Source organism: Gouania willdenowi, chromosome 14 (assembly GCF_900634775.1).
Source record: "Gouania willdenowi chromosome 14, fGouWil2.1, whole genome shotgun sequence".
In the NCBI taxonomy this organism is placed as follows: domain Eukaryota; kingdom Metazoa; phylum Chordata; class Actinopteri; order Blenniiformes; family Gobiesocidae; genus Gouania; species Gouania willdenowi.
Genome location: NC_041057.1, coordinates 1,387,062 through 1,406,363, shown reverse-complemented (window position 1 = coordinate 1,406,363; position 19,302 = coordinate 1,387,062). Strand labels below are relative to the sequence as shown.

Here is a 19,302-nt window from a genome sequence, read left to right as displayed (position 1 = left end):
GTACATTTTAGCACCATGTAAAATATCAGCATCATTTATTTAATATTTCAGGTTAATTCCACTACATAATTCTCCTTCATTCCAGTTTACATCATTATTGTTCTGTTATTTTGGGTTTGTTTGGTTTTTCTTGTATATTTTTCTGTTGTTTTTGTAGTTTTGAATGCTTTAGTAGTCATTCTGTAAATATTCCAAACGTTCCCGTAGATAATTAGTAGAATGTGAGCGTGCGACAGACGACTGTTTACCTCCTGGCTGGTGTTGGCCATGCTCTTATACGCTGTGACGATGGTTTTAAAGCGCAGGTCTACGCTCTTCACTTTACAGATGGCGTACATCGCTGACATCATCAACTGATGGAGACAAACAGGAGGGAAGACACGGTGAGAAACCACAGAAGAAGAAGAAGAAGAATAAAGGAGCAGGTATCTGACCTGGTCCAGGTGACGTTCCCTCATCAGTTCGTACTCGTGCTGCAACGTGTGTTGGAACAAGGTCCAGATGATTGCTTCCAGCTCAGGATGAGATGACAGTAGGTAGGAGCAGAGCATCTTCAGCCTGGAATAGGCCAGACGGTACACTGGAGATACACAGAGGAGAACATCTGTACACTGGAGATACACAGAGGAGAACATCTGTACACTGGAGATACACAGAGGACATCTGTACACTGGAGATACACAGAGGAGAACATCTGTAAACTGGAGATACACAGAGGAGAACATCTGTACACTGGAGATACACAGAGGAGAACATCTGTACACTGGAGATACACAGAGGAGAACATCTGTACACTGGAGATACACAGAGGAGAACATCTGTACACTGGAGATACACAGAGGAGAACATCTGTACACTGGAGATACACAGAGGAGAACATCTGTACACTGGAGATACACAGAGGAGAACATCTGTACACTGGAGATACACAGAGGAGAACATCTGTACACTGGAGATACACAGAGGAGAACATCTGTAAACTGGAGATATAATAATAATGGCTTGGATTTATATACCACATTTTTGAGGAGAATAAAAACACGTACAGAAACCATTTTTCATTCACACCAGTCACACCAGTGGTGGTAAGCTACAATGTAGCCACATCTGCCCTGAGACACACTGACACTGAAGCGTAGCTGCCATTTGGCGCCTACGGCCCCTCTAAACACCACCACCATTTATGTATAATTCATATCCATTCATACTAGGCAATGTGGGTAAAGTGCCTTGCCCAAGGACACAACAACAATGACTTGGATAGAGCGGGATTTGAACCCCTAACCCACTCTACCACTCAGCCACGGTCGCCCCAAACACACAACTGGACATGTGTACACACGCACACACACACACAAACTTACGTTTTTTATAGAAGAGACTCAGAGAGTTGGACTTGGCTAGTCGTGGTGCTTGGCCGTCGCCATGGGAACAGAGCTGGGATGAAGCTGGAGGGCCGGGCGTGGCCGGAGACTCAGGAGGAGAGACACGAAGGCCGGGCCGCACGGGGGACAGATACCTGAGCACATGTCCAACGTCTGAGTGTGTGTACGTGTGTGTGTGTGTGTACGTGTGTGTGTGTGTGTGTGTACTCACAGGTCAGCTGCTGTGTGGTTGTGCTGCAGTGGTTGGCTGAAACTGGCCGAGGTCTCCATCTGCTCTGAGGCTCCGCCCCCTTGTCCCAGTCTGAGGAGCTCAAACAGAACCGATCCCTGCAAACACAGTGAGAACAGTGGGAGGAGAACCTGCAACCTCTCACAGAGACTCTTATTTCTTTTTAGGACAAATAAATAAAACTAAAGTGTATAAAATTCTAAAATGAAGCATTTTTTGTGTCCAAAAGTGGAAAAATATTGAGTTATGATAATTTACTAAATGAAATCTTGAAATTCCTCCCTCCTATTTGTTTTATATTAAATAATATTTTCCTACGTCTCCATAATGTGTTCATAAATAACCCAGTCACTCCATTTTAATATTTCAAGAATTTCTGGCAAACCCTAAAATTAGTTTTTGATCAAGTTTGTTATACTATATTACAAATACAGAGGTGCCAGTATTAGTAACATGTGTTAGCTCATATATGTTATTATTATTATTATTAATAAATAGATCTATATTTGACAAAGTTTAAGATTGTGTGTTGTTTTATAGTTTATTATGTTTACTACACATTTCAAGCGACCCCATTTAAACTCTAAGCGACCCCACATGGGGTCCCAACCCCATGGTTATAAAACTCTGTTAACCCCATCATGTGCAGTGTAAATAAATATCAAAGCGACTCAATGACTTGTTTTTTTTTTTTTTTTTTAACTTTGACTCGTATCATTTCTAGAAGTGTGTGAATCTACTTTTGTTCTTAGTAAATATAATAAATAATAAAATAATCACAATAATCAATACAGTTTAAGTGTAAACGCTCAGCAACATTACAGAAGATTAAAAGTGGTTTGAATATTAGGATGAAATGTTTCTGGCCTCTGCAGACTTTTATTCTGAAAAACCTTCACCAAACCTTAGTTCCACTTCCTAAACAGACGTGTTTAATGAGTCCCTGATAATAAGCAGCTGTTTGTCTGACGACTCCGTGTGTTTCCCACCTTGTGTCAAACTCAAGGCCCGGGGGCCAAATCCGGCCCTTTAGAGCAGTGGTTCTTAAACTTTATGTCCCCCTTATGTCTGACGACAACATTTTGCTCAGAATTGTGTGAAAAAACAACTAATATCACTCATTCATTACTGCATTATGATCTAAAACATACATTTTAAATAATATAACTTTGTAAATAAGTGAATGAAACAGTATTTAGTTCCTTAATACATTTATTTTTTTTATAGCTTTTATGAATTCCTGTCATCCTCCACCTGGTGTGGGACCAAGACTGACTTTTGTATTTTCGGTTCATGTTCTAATTAGTCATTTCTATCATCATTTTGGTGTTTGTCTGTTATTTTTATTATTCAGTATATTTTCTCTTAATTTGTGTGTTTTAGTTGTTTTTGTGTGTTAGGGTTAAGGTGTCATTTTGTATGTTTCTCTGTTATTTGTGTGTATTTTGTCGTGATCTTGTGTATTTTTCTCTCCTTTATTGTGTGTCTTTGTATGTTTCTTGTTGTTTGTTCTTTTTATTATTTTGTGTATTTTTCTCTTATTTTGTGCGTTTTAATTGTCGTTTTGTGTGCTGCTGGTAATATTTAGTAAGATTATTGTTTTTAACTAAGAATAAACATTATAAAAGAACACATTTTTAAAGCTTTTATTTGTTAATTTTCCTCTCTCTCTCTTTCTCTAGTACCCCCTGTAGTCCTATCATGTACCCCTAGGGGTACACATACCCCCATTTGAGAAAAACTGCTTTAAACCACAGGAAAAAGTTAATATAACAGAGAAAACATGAATAAATCACCAAATATTTAAGTTGTAGCTAACTTTGTCCATCTAAAAACAAATTTAATGAAGTGAAACAATGTCTGCAGAGGCTTTAGTGTCTTTATCACACAAATTCTGTCTTATTTTAATGCAAATTGTGGAAATAATTTTCTGAATTCCAAGCATTTTCTCCCACAAAACTCTTCTAAATTACAAAATCAATCAAGGATTTTTGAAGTGTTGACCCTGCAGCGACTGATGACTTATTGCCTTTCAGACTCTTTATATCAGTTATACATGGAAGTGAAAACCAGGGCACAGTAGTGTTACAGTGTATCACAGTAGTGTGACAGTGTGTCACAGTAGTGTGACAGTGTATCACAGTAGTGTGACAGTGTATCACAGTAGTGTGACAGTGTATCACAGTAGTGTGACAGTGTGTCACAGTAGTGTTATAGTTTATCACAGTAGTGTGACAGTGTATCACAGTAGTGTGACAGTGTATCACAGTAGTGTTACAGTGTATCACAGTAGTGTTACAGTGTATCACAGTAGTGTTACAGTGTATCACAGTAGTGTGACAGTGTATCACAGTAGTGTTACAGTGTATCACAGTAGTGTTACAGTGTATCACAGTAGTGTTACAGTGTATCACAGTAGTGTGACAGTGTATCACAGTAGTGTGACAGTGTATCACAGTAGTGTGACAGTGTATCACAGTAGTGTGACAGTGTGTCACAGTAGTGTTATAGTTTATCACAGTAGTGTGACAGTGTATCACAGTAGTGTGACAGTGTATCACAGTAGTGTGACAGTGTATCACAGTAGTGTGACAGTGTATCACAGTAGTGTTACAGTGTATCACAGTAGTGTTACAGTGTATCACAGTAGTGTTATAGTATATCACAGTAGTATTATAGTGTATCACAGTAGTGTTACAGTGTATCACAGTAGTGTTACAGTGTATCACAGTAGTGTTATAGTATATCACAGTAGTGTTATAGTGTATCACAGTAGTGTTATAGTATATCACAGTAGTGTTACAGTATATCACAGTAGTGTATTTGGTCACATGAGCGAGCCACCCCTGGTGTTTCTAAAGAGTGATGCAGGAGCTGCAGTGGAAGGTGGAGGTAAAGGTTTGTTCAGGTGTGGGCACGCACACACTGCATTCCTATTTACACACATGATACACCCTGTTGACGCAACCCATGCATTTCACAATGACACTGGACACGCCTTCTCTGGAGCTCAGTGAGTTAGTGACGCAGGAAAAACTGCAATTCACCAGCTTTCTGCTCAGCAGCAGCTATGATGATGATAATAATAATAATAATATATTCTCTGGGTTGAAATGAAAAACAACTGAAAAGGAAGAGGGTGGTTGGACAAATAATGCTGACGTAACATGTGCTGATGTAATCACATGACGAGGATTTGCACAAAACAAGAGGTTGGAGGAAAAATACTGAAATGTGTCAGTTTAAAGCACAAGTACAGACATGGGCAACAGGCGGCCCGGGGGCCACAGATGGAACCTCAGACTAACTTAGAGCGGCCCCTAAAGTCAAAAGCACAAAACTAATGGAAAAAAACACACAATAACACAGAAAGATATACAGAATGTCTAAACATACACAAAATGATTTAAAAAACATATACAAAATACACATAATGACAGAATACACTAAAACAGCAACAAAAATACACAAAATGACAGAAAAATCATACAAAACTCCAAAGAAACACAAAACAAAAAAGTCGACAATGCCTAAAATACACAAAATTACAAAAAAATACACATCATTACACCAGAAACAACACAAGACACCTACGAAAAATAAAAAAAATAACAAAAGGAAAAAACAAAGTGAGTCCAAAGCTACACACACACACACACAACACACACACACACACTGTAGTTTCCTGTGTTAAAGCTGTGATTGGTTATTATTGTAACGCTAAATGTTAATGATCAGATACTATCACAGTTCGTGGCCCCTGCTGTGATAACAGCGGCCCATCCCTGCAGCAGGGGGAGGACTTTGGCCCCAGGAGAGGCTCCACCCCCTGTTTCAGTTCACACAGTGTTAGTCGTGAGAGGATCAGAGCTGCTGACAAGCGTCGACAGAGTAACATCGACCCCAGCCTCAGCGTCTGCTGTGGGAACACAAAGGGAAGCAGCCATGGGGGGGGGGGGGGGGCACAGGAAACTACGCCGTGGTGGAGGTGTTTCATGGTTCTTCAGCAGGAAATGAGACTGAGGAGGGGTGAAGTATCGTGGATCAAAGATGTTAAACAGCAGCAGCGTGTGCACCAGGAGCGATGTCTTCAAGTACCCTCTGTACAGCACAGTGTTCAGCCTGGTGTTCGTGGTGGGCTTTTTCTTCAACCTGGTGGCCGTCTACATCTTCAGCTGCACGCTGAAGGTACGCAACGAGACCACCACGTACATGATCAACCTGGTGGTGTCAGACTCACTGTTCGTGCTCAGCCTCCCGTTCCGCATTGTTTACTTTGTGAAGCGTGATTGGATCTTCGGGGAGTGGCTGTGTAATTTCTCCGTGGCTCTGTTCTACACCAACATGTACGGCAGCATCCTCTTCCTCACCTGCATCAGTGTGGACCGCTTCCTCGCCATCGTGTACCCGTTCCGCTCGCAGAAGCTGCGCACCAGGAGGAACGCCAAGCTGGCGTGCTGCATGGTGTGGGTGATGGTCCTGTTGGGGAGCGTCCCCGCCGGGTTCCTCCTGGACACCACCTCACCAAACAACACCAACTCCTCGGTGTACTGCTTCGAGAACTACTCCAGGAAGCAGTGGAAGTCGGAGCTGTCCAAGATGGTGGTGTTCATTGAGACGGTGGGCTTCATCATCCCGCTGATGCTCAACGTCTTCTGCTCCGTCATGGTCCTGCGGACCCTGAGGAGGCCCCAGACCCTGACCCGCGGCGGCAGCCTCAACAAGACCAAGATCCTCCGCATGATCCTGGTGCACCTGTTCGTCTTCTGCTTCTGCTTCATCCCCTTCAACATCAACCTCATGTTCTACTCCATGGTGCGCTCCAACGTGCTGAAGGGTTGCGAGGCGGAGCACGTGGTACGCACCATCTACCCCATCGCCCTGTGCATCGCCGTCACCAACTGCTGCTTCGACCCCGTCATCTACTACTTCACCTCCGAGGCCATCCAGAGCTCCATCAAACGCAAGTCGGCCGTGTGGCACAACGGGGCCAAGCTGCTGGACCGGCTGAACGTGGACAGCAGCCCCAGGAGCCCCAGCAGGAGCCCCAGGAGCCCCGGCACCACGCTCCAGACAAACACTCTAGGGACGCTCAGAGCACAGGTCTACCACAGCGAGTCAACGGTATGACCACCACTGCTGAGTCATTTCAAGTCCTCCTAACATCACTCTACATCAGTGGCTCTCAAACCTTCTATTATTTCTGAACCCAAGTCCCCCCCCCTTTGTCCGACTACAACAGTTTACTTTCATTACATCATTATGATCTATAGATGTTTTTAAAATAGTTTTTAATGAGTGATATAACACATTTTAAAGAATCTTATTTGGTAAATAAGTTGAAAGGATCAGTATTTATTCTTTTCATTTCAACAATTTCTGGCGACCTGAAAAACAATTTCTTCTAGAATTAGTTTTTGATCATGTATGAGCTCAGATATATATATTATATATATTTTTAACTGCATTTTAGTTGAACTAGATCTATATTTCACATAGTGCAAGCATAGAAATACGGTTGTTTAAGTGGCTCCTGATTTAGTGGCTCCTGATTAGATTTATTTCTTTAGTTTTATCATTTCCAGTCATATCACGCCTGGGGAGGGACCAAGAATGACTCTTTATTGGTTAATTTTCCACTCTCTCTCTTTCTCTCTAGTACCCCCGTAGTGCCAGCGCGTACACCTAAGGGTACACGTACCCCCGTTTGAGAAACACTGCTCTACATAATAAGCATTCACTCATGTGATCGTCGTCTGCGAAACTGTTAGTAAGAGCAAACTGAACCAGTATTACATGTTTGTGTGTGTGTGTGTGTTTTAATATGCTAACGTCTCTGTCAGGGTTGGGATCAATTACATCTTCAATTATCCATGTTCAATTACAAAGACTGTCATTTTTTCCAAATTACAATTAAAATGACAAACTATTACTTTCCCCTGAAAGTCAATTACTGAGCTTTTAATAAATAAGTGAATCTTCCTCTTGTGTTAGCTTTCTGTTAGCATCTCTAACGCTAACGGGTCAGTTTCACCCATGTCAATAATCAGCTGTAAAATACACTAATAAATATTATCTATCATCTAATTAGTTTCTCATCTTTTGGTTACATTGCTAGGATTCCTAATCAATGAATATATTGGTATTAATATTTTTGGTGTGGGCGTCTGAGCCTTTTACTGTCATTACACCCATAGATTTATAAATATTCTTTTAAATGGTAAAATGGTCCTAAAGAGAAGTGACAGAAACATTTTAATAATAGGCATATAACATGGTTCCCGTTCTGCGTTAAAATAAACTGTAATTAATAGTTACTGCAATTATAATCGCATCAATTGTAAATAATCATCAATTACGCAATTAAAATGATAATTGACCCCAACCCATAAACTTTTTTATATCATGTTCAGCAGTGTTTGAATGACAGTGGCCGAGAAGTTATCAACAGATTTAGTTTAGTTTTTTGTTTTTTTTTAACAACTACATAAAAATGACAAATTACAAAATACTAAGAAAACTTAAAAAAAAGGTTAAAATGCGTAAAAGGATGTGATTCATGTAGTAGCTCTGCTATATGTGGGTGAAATGTACAACATGAAAGTTGGCCACAACCATCACACACTGAGCTACTACTTAATACTTCCTGTTCTAAAACCTTATGTCCTTAATCGGCTTTTTGAAAATCTACATCAAAAAGTTGTTCTGGGGTTTCCATGGTTACGGTTGATGGTAACGGAGTGGAAAGGGAAAAGGACAAGTGGTAGAAATTGTCAAAAAAAAACATAGGTGAACTAGAATTTTTAAGAAATACACACAAAAATATTAAAAAGTATCAGGCCAGAACAAATTTTCCCCCCAAAATGTGCCCCTATGGAAACATCCGCCATATGCACTCATTTAACTTATTAACTGTCATTTATTCTGTTATTTAATGTGTGAAAATATCCTGTGGTGCGACTGCCGTTTATAAAACATCTCTTATAGTGACTAAATTATTATTTTTTGATACAATTGAAATTATTTCCTTCATTTTCCATCATAATATTCATACAAACTTTGTCCAACAATGTCCCATTTTTTAAAGAAATGTCATTGACTCGTGTGTGTTGTGTGTGTGTTGTGTGTGTGTTGTGTGTGTCGTTTACTACGGCGAGCTGTAAAGTTGTACTTGGAGAGTTTTGATGCTTTGTCGTAGTTATGTAATTAAAAAAAAAAAGACTATCAATTTGTTTTCAAAAATGTGAATTTGTTGTGTCATTTGTAACAATGTTTGTGTCGTTTGTGAAAGTTTGTTGCACTTCTCAGCACCGTGTGTCAAAGTGAAAGTGAATAAAAAAGAAGATCTGGAAATGTTGGTGAGGAGCAGATTATCTGGTTCCTATTGATCAACGCAGGTCGTCACAGATTTAAAAACAGGAAATATTTGCACTGGGAAACAAGTGGACTTTGGCCGTTATCGGCGCGATGCGAGCTGCGTCAGATAACAGGACCAACGGAAAGCCCACAGGCTCGATCACACGTCAAGAATTTGTTGTTTCCTGCAAGACGGAGCAGTGCTGCATTCCTGCACAGACACTTAGCCTGAGGGTCTGCGCTGAAAGGGGCCGGCCCCCGCCCCCTACAACCCCCTCCCACTCCTGTGAAGAGTGAGGCGGGCGAGCAACCACACGCCTGCTGCTGGAGGACAACGTCAAAGTAAAGCTCCATTTGGTGCTAGATTTACTGTGATCACAGAAAACAGACGGAAATAAAAGAGATTTCACAGAAAAATAAATCATCTTTGTCTAAAATTGACCTCACGTGGACGTTTATGGACAATAAACTGTTAGTGGATTTCTGAAAGTGTGACAAACTGACAATTATGTTCAAAGTCTGCCCATAATCTTATTTAAAATCTCACACTATGTGTAACTGGTCATCTAGTGCAGTGGTTCCCAAACCGAGGTACGTGTACATCTAAGCAAGGTTGGGGTCAATTACAATTGTAATCGAGTAATTGATAACTAACCACAATTATGGTGTAATTATAATAGCAGTTGTCATTTAAAAAAATGTGTTGCTGTCGTAATCATAATTACAATGTAATTGAGTTCATATAATTGACTTTGTAATTGTCAAGAAAATTCTATAAAAAAAATGTCAATTATAATTTAACGCAAAACTGGGGAACCATGTAACAGTTCTATGTACAGTTCTACACATATGTAGTTAATAATTATTAAAATATGTTTCATATCAAGCTTTCACACATTTTACCATTTAAATAAACATAAATCAGACGCACACACTATATACACACTATTTATCAGCAGAAAACTGTCCGACCATAATCCTGTTGGATTAGTGTTACAGTTAAATGAACGCAGAGCTTCATCTGATGTGTGTCTGTAACGTGTTGGTTCAGATTATTATGACTGCACTCAAATGTGAAAAGAGGTTCATCTGATGGTGTATTAGCTGAACTGGTGATCAGTTTACCTGGTGACACTAAAGCATCTCCTTTAAAGCGGCTCTGCAGAGTTTAAAGTAAACATTTTCACAAATAAAGTTTTATGATCACCTAATAAAACACGTCTATGGGGTTTTTCCTGTTAAACTGGAGGCTAACGTTGCTCTAGCGTGATTTCAGTTTAACCTTCCTGTTTTAGTGAATCATCTAAAGCAGGGATGGCCGACTATCATAGCGGGGCCACAAATATGTTATTATATCTGATCTGAGGGTCACATGATCAACATTCATGTCAGCATTAGAATAATGACCAATCAGAGCATTAACACGAGGGTCTTTGTCTGTGGTTTTGACGTTTTGTCAGTTTTTAGTTGTTTATGGAGTCGTTATGTGTCCTTCTGTTATCTTATTATGTTCTCATTATAATTTTGTGTATTTTTCTGTCATTTTCTGCATTTTTGTTGTCGATTTGTTCTTGTTTTTTTTTAGGGGGGGTGGAATACACTTTACTCACTGTATTTTTGTTGCTGTTTTCTGTAGTTTCTGTAATGTGTTGTTGTGTCTATCTTTGTTGTCAGTTTATGTCATTATGTGCAAATGTGTACTTGTGTGTATTATGTTGGGCTTTTATTCTTTCTAACTTCTTAAATTACAATTTTGGGGGATTGGCTTTGGGGGCCGCAAAAAATTAAGCTGAGGGCCATATGTGGCCCCGGGCCGCCAGATGCCTATGTCTGATCTAAAGCATTTAAATGTAAACTAAAGACAGAATATGACAGCATGTTTGCTACGATTTTCAGGAACTTTAATAAACCGTGAAGTCGTCCAAAGAGGGAAGCGAAACAGAAAAGTGTGAAGCAGATGTGATGAGGAAATGAGTAAAAACTGAAATAGAAATTGGAATTTTTGAAGCGTAGAATCAAAGGGCCTCATTTTCTCATCCAGTTTCAATGAAAACCGTTAAACTAAGTGATGTGACGACATTTAAAATGCAACACATCATCTGTTGTGGCTCCACCTCCTCCTGACACAGTACTGCATGATTACAAGATCACTATTTGTTTTGGCAGAAGCTTTTATCCAAAGGGACGTACAACATGTAATACAGGTAACAGGTAATAACGGCTCCTAAAAAATAAGTTCGTCTGAAAAAAACAAAAGCTAAGTATATAAATAAGACAAGTTCTGATGAACTACGCCCGGGCCCGCGGAACGTCTCCACGCTGAATAAACACGTACCACGTTCCCAAGAATTCAGTCAAATGACTCAGTTCCACCCCGTAAAAATAGGTCTCCTAGAAGCTCTAGACATCTGCTCATAGAATATCCATGTCAAATTACAGCCTGATTCAACGAGCAATGAGTGTTTGTGTTTGTGTGCGCACGTACCACGGGTGTTTGTGTGTGCGCACGTACCACGAGTAATTGTGTGTGCACTCACCACGAGTGTTTATGTGTGCACGTATCGAGAGTGATTGTGTGTGCGCGCACGTATCGAGAGTGATTGTGTGTGTGCGCACGCACCGAGAGTGCTTGTGTGTGCGCACGCACCGAGAGTGCTTGTGTGTGCTCACGCACCGAGAGTGCTTGTGTGTGCTCACGCACCGAGAGTGCTTGTGTGTGCTCACGCACCGAGAGTGTTTGTGTGTTCACGCACCGAGAGTGCTTGTGTGTGCTCACGCACCGAGTGTTTGTGTGTGTTCACGCACCGAGAGTGTTTGTGTGTTCACGCACCGAGAGTGTTTGTGTGTGTGCGTTCACCACGAGTAATTGTGTGTGTGCTCGCATCACGAGTGATTGTGTGTGTGCACGCACCACGAGTGATTGTGTGTGTGCACGCACCACGAGTGATTGTGTGTGCACGCACCACGAGTGATTGTGTGTGTGCACGCACCACGAGTGATTGTGTGTGTGTACGCGCACCACGAGTAATTGTGTGTGCGTGCAGCACAGGTGTTTGTGTGTGCACGTGCACAGATGTTTGTGTATGCGCACCTGCACAGATGTTTGTGTATGCGCACCACGAGTGTTTGTGTGTGCGCGGACACAAGTGTTTGTGTGTGCGCACGCAAAAGTATTTGAGTGTCAGCTTAAGCAGGGTTTAAAACTGCATTTAAAAAAAATCTGATTAATCGATTATTAGGGATGTAACGATTAATCGTAAGGCAGTTAAAAACCGATTCATAGGTATCACGGTTGATATCGATTTTTTGAAAATTGAATCGCAGTACTTTTTAACCAGCAGAGGGCGCTATCCACAAGTGTAGGCGGCGGGCGGAGTCTGCTAATACTTTCTTTCTGGCCGCCTTCTACTCTTAAATATGTTAATAAATGATTCATTTCCCCTTTAGCACCGAAAGAATATCTGTAATATTACTTGAATATCTGCAAAAGTCACATTTTTCTATTAGCTCTGTCTGCTAGCATAGCTTCTCTTCTTCACTGCAAGATATCTGCATGCCAACCGACCACTGTGTTACCAGCGCCCTCTGCTGGTCCAAACAAATATGACGTAAATCAGTGTAATCACGGTTTTTTTTTTTAAAGTCCAATTGTTAAGGCACAAAATACATTTTCAGTTGCACTTTTAAAAGAAAAAGAACTATTATGCAGTTTTGCATTGTTTATTATAGAACCAGAATTTAAATTAATAGGCTTCATTTTCATTTGTATTATTCCTTTATTTATTTCATTCAAGATTTATTTTTAGTTAAATTACATTGTTTTGAATAGTTCATCAAGGGATTCTTTTGATAATGAAATATAAAAGGAAAATAATACAGTATTTTCTAGTTTTTTTCCCAAAAAAAAAATTTGTCTAAAGTCCCATTTTGTAAAATAAATCGTGAGAGAATCGTATCGTGAACCCAGTATCGTGAATCGAATCGTATCGGGAGTTGAGTGAATCGTTACATTCCTATCGATTATGAAACTAATGGTTAGTTTCAGCTCTACCATACATATTTTATAATGTATTTATATGTGGAAGTGCAAACTAGAGCACAATAATTATTAAATTACTCATTTTCCCGCCTAAAATCTGCGGCCCCCTTTAGATAAACGTATTTGGCCCCTGAACTGAAATGAGTTTGACCCCCGTGTTTCACTTCCTTACTGCTGCTCCTCTATCAGCAACCAGGATAACATGGTTAATGATCCACTCACACCTTTATTTAAACATCACTCCTTCCTGCTCCCGTTTATTTATGTAAAAGTGAACAACGTGAACATCAGCCGCTGCAACTGTAGCATTTACGGCCCACGGACCAATCAGAGCGCACGATGAGAGCGGCAGCAATAACCCACGGGGGTGAAGATGGAGAGGAGGGGGAGGAGAGTGGGAACACTTCCATCCCAAACCTGTGTGAGCATCATCATCATCATAATCATCATCCTCATCCTCACACAGCAGCTCCAGCAGCAGGTGAGTCTCATTTTAGTTCAGGGGCCAAATATAGACACGTTTGATCTGAAGGAGTCGCAGAGGTTGAGAATCGAACAATTAGTGCTACTTTGCATTTCCATGTATTAATTATATTAAAGTATGTAGAGTATATTAGATACCCATAATATCCAAGCAATAGATGACAATTAGGGACTAGATTTATTTAATTTGGGGAAATCATTTATTTATTTATTTTTATTCTTATATACATATATATATATATACATATACATATATATATATAATCTTTTTTTTATTATTATTATTTACTTTACTATTTTTATTTTGTAATATGGAACAATAAAGGCACAAGAATGAATAAAATGATAAAATAAACACAAACATTTAATAGCACGCTACAGTATTGTTTAATATCTGTGTAAATCCCATTTATTCCAGTATTCCTCTCCTTTCCTCTTTAGAATCCTCAGTGTAAAAGTCATGTTCTCCATGCTGTGGATAGAGTTTATGATGTTTCTATAAAGTCTTAAAGTTGAGGGTTCGCTTTTTTTACTTAGTATTCTAAATATTTTCAGGAGGTAGGCATCTTTCTTACAAAGTAATTTGGGAAAATCTTATGAAATAATTTCACTGCAAATATATAATTGTAAAGTTGTACTTCCAAATAAATCTGTTGAAATATTATAGTTTTTTAAAGTCTATTATTTTTGCATAGATGCCAATATTCATGTTTGGATGTGATAGTGATTTAAAATTACTCCCAATTTCTGCGTGATTCCCGTAAGTAATTCCCATGAAATGTTCCTATTTTTTTCAATATTGACAAAATTCCTGAGCTTAAGTTTCCATGGAAATTTGCCAGATATTTTACATCCCTTTGCCACTGATACTGTATGTCCTACATATTTGGTCATTTACACCGTTTTCTCAGCCATTCTTACTTCCCCTGCGGGCCGATTTGAATGTTTTAAAGGGCCGGATTTGGTCCCCGGGCCTCGAGTTTGACACGTGGTTTACAACAGAGTAAACTATCAATATTGGATCCATCGCAAATATGTTGATGCTGCTTTTAGTTGTTATGCTACTCGAAGTGGAAGAAAGCGCTAAATCCAATGGAAACGTTTTTAAATCCAAGTAAAAAGACTTTATTTTGTAATGTTTTTATTCTTGTTTAATTTTTCTGTGGCACTTTTTAATAAATAATATGTTATGGTTTTATTTATTCAGGCAATTTTTTGTCAGGAAATTTACTTTGACCTCTCGATATGTTTCGCTGCCAACTGTCAGTCTCCCTCAGAGGCATCTACTGATCGCTTTCCTGTGTCAGGGTTTCATTTCCTGAAGAAGACCAAACCTTCAGACTCTCTTTGTTCTTTTCTATATGGTTATTGTGATAAGAGAAGAATTGTATATTTTTGAACTTCTGAGTATGAAAAGAAGAAGTTTTTAGTGGCAAATAAGCAGAGAAAAGTAATTGTGTTGATTATAACTGTGGTAAATTTGATTTTCTGAGTGTTGTATATATGTTAATATATAAAACTATGTATACTTCTCTTTTTCTTTTGTTTTATTTCATTATATTATTTTTGAAACCAACACATAAAAGAGGTTGATTTGAACCTCAAAGAAACATTCTCTGTTTTTCCAGGTTTATTTAATTTAATTTAATTGTTTTTTTTCTCTGAGTTTTGTTTGAAGAGTTTTGTTCAACCAAAATTACAGAAAAATAAATAATTAAAAAATGTATAATAATTCCTGAAAAAAGTTGTGTAAATAAATGAAACAATAACATATTAATTAAAAAAAAGACAGAATTAACTTAGTTTTTAATCACGTTATATATACATATATCACAAATCTACCTTTCCCTTCACACAGCGCGCTCAGCAACAAACGGTCGCTTTGCTGCAGATAAAGAGGGCAACAGGATGTCACAGTGGTTTCTGTCTTTTTCACATTCAATCACAGAGTTACAGTCACTAATTTCCTCTTTTGCTCAAACGACTCCAGGAATCTGTATTTTTACTCAGCTGTTCATTCTTTCCAGTCAGTCTCTAAGTTGGTTTTTGTCACTTCTTGGTGTAGTTTCCTATATTAGTCCATTTAAAGAACATTAAATCAGTGAAAAGCTTTTTCTATAAAGTTACTGAACAAACATAATAAATGGTTTCATTTCACAGATTTCTCACTTGTTTAAAATAATTAAAGTCTACGACTTCATGTAATGAAAGTACGTGTTTGCTCATTTTACGAGAGCAGCCATAGCCACAGTTTAGATTAGTTTGAGCGTCTCCAACATCAAACAGTCCTTTAACATCTTCACCCTCGTAAAGAAGAACAGCTGATTAACTCTGACCTGCTCACTGCTCTGATTGGTCCTCATTAACTACATAAAGTTCTCTGTAAATAATATGTTATGGTTTCATTTATTCAGACAACTTTTTTTCTCAGGAAATTAATTTACTTTGATCTCCTGACATGTTTCGACTGTCAACTGACAGTCTTCTTCAGAGGTGTCTGCTGATTGCATTAATGTTTCCTCTGAAGTTTCCTCGACATCTGCGAAAAAATTCCTGCATGTTTTTATTTATTTTTTTACATGTTAAGGCTTCATTTATTCAGACAACTTTTTTCCACAGGGAAATTTACTTTGATCTCCTGACATGTTTCGATTCTCAACTGACAGTCTTCTTCAGAGGTGGTTGCTCATCACTGTGATGTGTCCTTGACTTTTGGATAATAATTCCTCCAAGTTCTTTGTGAATAATATGTCAAGGCGTCTTTACTTTAAACAACTATTTTCTGAGGAAATTTACTTTGATCTCCTGACTTGTTTTGACTGTCAACTGCTAGTCTTCCTAAGAGGCATCTGCTGATCGCTTTGATGTGTCCTTGAATTCCGCGTAATAAGTCCTGCAAATTCTTCTTTAATAATATGTTGTGGTTTAATTTATTCAGACAACTTTTGTCCTCAGGGAAGTTTACTTTGATCTCCTGACATGTTTCAACTGCCAGTCTTCCTCAGTCTTCTTCCTTACTCGTCCTGCAGTGATTGGAGCGCTGGTGAACCATGGAGCTGTGGAACACAACATGGACCAAGGCCCGTCCTGTGCTCCTCCTCTCTAACTGTTCTGTGGACACCAGCTACCGCTACACCTTCTACCAGGTAACCTACACCATCACATTCCTGGTGGGCGTGGTCACCAACGGTGTGGCGCTGCGCTGGCTCTGTCGGTCTCCCATGAACAGCACCGCCGTGTACATGGTCAGCCTGTCCACGGCCGACCTGTTCTTCGTCATGTCCCTCCCTCTCAGGATCTACTACTACCATCAGAAGGCCGGGGGCCCCGGCGGCGGCTCCTGGACAACGGGCGCCGTGTACTGCCAGCTCACCTTCATCCTGAAGTACATCAGCCTGTACGGGGGCATCTTCTTCCTGGTCTGCATTGCCGTGGACCGGTACTTTGCGGTGGTGCACCCGCTGGCGTCCGCGCTGCGGCGGCTGCGTGCGGCGCAGGCAGTGAGCGCGGGGATCTGGTGCTTGGTGCTAGCGCTCAGCGTCAGTCTGCCTCTGCTGCAATCGGCCGCCTCCCGTCAGTCCCAGCCGTGTATGTTGGACCCGTCGTCGCGGCGCCACCGCACCATCATCCTGGTAGCCCTGGGACTGGTGATGGGGGCGTTCCTCCTGCCGGCGCTGCTGCTGCTCTACAGCTATTGCAAGGTGCTGAGTGTGCTACGCCAGCCGCGCCGCGGGCGCCGCCGCACGCTGAGGATCATCTACTGGGTGCTGGGGGTGTTCCTGCTCTGCTTCCTACCCTACCACGTCAACCTGCTGGGCTACACGCTGGCCCAGGTGGAGGTGTTGCCGTACTGCGGCCTCGCTAGGGTCACCAAGGCCGCCCATCCCGTGGTGCTGTCCCTCGCCAGCTTCAACTGCTGCCTCAACCCGCTGGTCTACTACTTCTCCAGCAGCCTCGTGCACAGGGACAGACCCCCCAGTGGAACCAGTGGCAGCCAATCACTGAAGTCCTGACATCTCACGCACAACAAACCACATTTTACGACAGAAACTCTGAGAATCTTATCAATTCCGTTTCATGGTTTCCCTTTTGTTTCCGTCTCTCTGTTTAAATACTGTTTTTATGATATATGTCTAATAAAGCACAGCCTGTAGCCCCTCCCATTTTACAGGAAAAAAACTATGAAAATGTGTGATATGATCCTAAATTTATGTAAGTAAGGGTTTAGTCTGTGTCATCGAGGTAAATACATTTCATATTCAGCTAAATTTTCTCACATAATTGATATTTAGAGATTTTACGCATGGTTTTAGACGTCTGATTATAGGTGGCAATAATGCATTAAAAGGCTGCTTTAAGAAGATGTAAAAAGCAAATCACTGAAGTTTAGCATGAACGTTTCGCTGAGGAAAATGTGAGGCATTTCCTTGTCATATTGAGACGTGAATCATGTGTTTTCAATGTCGGCCCTACATTTATTAGTCCTAAACTCCATTAAGGATGTGTTTGTTTGCACAGTGTAATAAAGTAACATGTGCCATCTGGTATTTATGAAGCAGCCACTGACCGTCCTCCATGCGATCCTCTCCATGATGAGGTTCTCACAGGTCTCCAGGTGTTTGATGATGGCTTTGCTGAGGGTGGGGTCGGCCTTAATGAAACTCTCGATCACTTTGTAGAAATCAAAGGCGGCGAGATCAAAGACGTTGAGAATCCACGGGAAACACACGTCTGTGTCAGGGCTGTCACCGCCATCGTGGTTGTAGCCGCCGTTTTTAAAGGTGCTCTCTGTCACACAGAGTGCACAAACTGTTAGCCCCCCGCACCTAGCCTCCTCCACAGTGCCGCCCACACCTAGCCTCCTCCACAGTGCCGCCCACACCTAGCCTCCCGCACAGCGCCCCCCGATGATGGCCTCAGTGCTGTACCAACCCTAACCCGACATGAGAGAGAAATCACCTCCATATGCTGCCATAACCACCTCCAAAGCACAAGCCAACAGAGACGTGTGGAACGTGGAGTTATTCAGGAGTTTGCTGGAAAAGAAAAGATTCATAAAACATTTCAATACAAACCTAAACCATTAAAGTCAGGATTAAACTTGAAATGTGAGCGACACGTACCTAAAGTTCTGTACGGACAGGCGCTTCTCCTCCTGGAAATACAATGAAAGCATTATTAATTAAAATACCGTAATTTCCAGACCAAAAGCTGCTACTTTTTTCTCACGCTTTGAACCCTGAGGCTTAAACTATGACGCGCCACAAAAATGAGCTCCGTCACATTAGACCAGGTGGAACAATGAAATTGTTAACAAACAACAACAAATCATTCTGATCACTCATTATGTCATGATGCACACAGTACCTCATCATTGTAACGACGCAGACAAATGATGTCAGAGAGAGAGAGAGAGAGAGAGAGAGAGAGAGAGAGCGCCCACTGCAGCAGCATGGATACAGTAAAAGTCAGACAGTTTGTAATAGTGATGCTGCTTTTAGTTGTTATGCTGCAAAGAAGTGGAACAAACTGCAGCAGAGCTGAAGTCAGCATCACATGTGAACATTTTTAAATCAAAGTTAAAGGAACTTTTTTCTCTACTGCATATGATTGAGAGAGAGATTGATGGTCATGTTGATGATGTCATGTGTTTGTTCATGATTTTAATTTAATTTACTGATGATTTTAAACAGCTGAATGTTTTATCATTTAAAGCACATTGAGTTGCCTTGCGTATGGAATGCGCTATACAAATAAATTTGCCTTGTAACATAACAGCATGAAGTTATCAAATCACCACGTTGGATTTG

The 19,302-nt window shown here is 40.4% G+C and overlaps 3 protein-coding genes across 3 annotated transcripts in view; 2 read left to right on the top strand and 1 right to left on the bottom strand.

The window, feature by feature from the left end:
• The window catches only part of rb1 (retinoblastoma 1), a 32,276-nt gene that overhangs the window by 3,048 nt on the left and 9,926 nt on the right, over positions 1-19,302 (bottom strand). The window contains exons 15-21 of the mRNA XM_028466183.1: positions 18,616-18,647; positions 18,452-18,528; positions 18,060-18,280; positions 1,597-1,712; positions 1,365-1,519; positions 435-580; positions 249-353 (exon numbers count right to left, since the gene is read on the bottom strand). Of these exons, the coding sequence (XP_028321984.1) occupies positions 249-353; positions 435-580; positions 1,365-1,519; positions 1,597-1,712; positions 18,060-18,280; positions 18,452-18,528; positions 18,616-18,647 (852 nt within the window). The remainder of the gene's footprint in view (positions 1-248; positions 354-434; positions 581-1,364; positions 1,520-1,596; positions 1,713-18,059; positions 18,281-18,451; positions 18,529-18,615; positions 18,648-19,302) is intronic.
• LOC114475417 (lysophosphatidic acid receptor 6-like) lies at positions 5,484-7,533 on the top strand. The gene has a single exon (XM_028466185.1). It carries the CDS (start codon positions 5,665-5,667, stop codon positions 6,742-6,744), a length of 1,080 nt encoding a protein of 359 aa, XP_028321986.1. The 5' UTR covers positions 5,484-5,664; the 3' UTR covers positions 6,745-7,533.
• On the top strand, positions 13,295-17,645 carry LOC114475418 (putative P2Y purinoceptor 10). Its single transcript, XM_028466186.1, has 2 exons — positions 13,295-13,490; positions 16,522-17,645. The coding sequence occupies exon 2, from the start codon at positions 16,543-16,545 to the stop codon at positions 17,503-17,505; it is 963 nt and encodes a 320-aa protein (XP_028321987.1). The 5' UTR covers positions 13,295-13,490; positions 16,522-16,542; the 3' UTR covers positions 17,506-17,645.

Bases quoted from the DNA above. Each gene is read 5' to 3' on its own strand.
- LOC114475417 (XM_028466185.1), top strand. From the start codon at position 5,665: ATGTTAAACAGCAGCAGCGTGTGCACCAGGAGCGATGTCTTCAAGTAC.
- LOC114475418 (XM_028466186.1), top strand. From the start codon at position 16,543: ATGGAGCTGTGGAACACAACATGGACCAAGGCCCGTCCTGTGCTCCTC.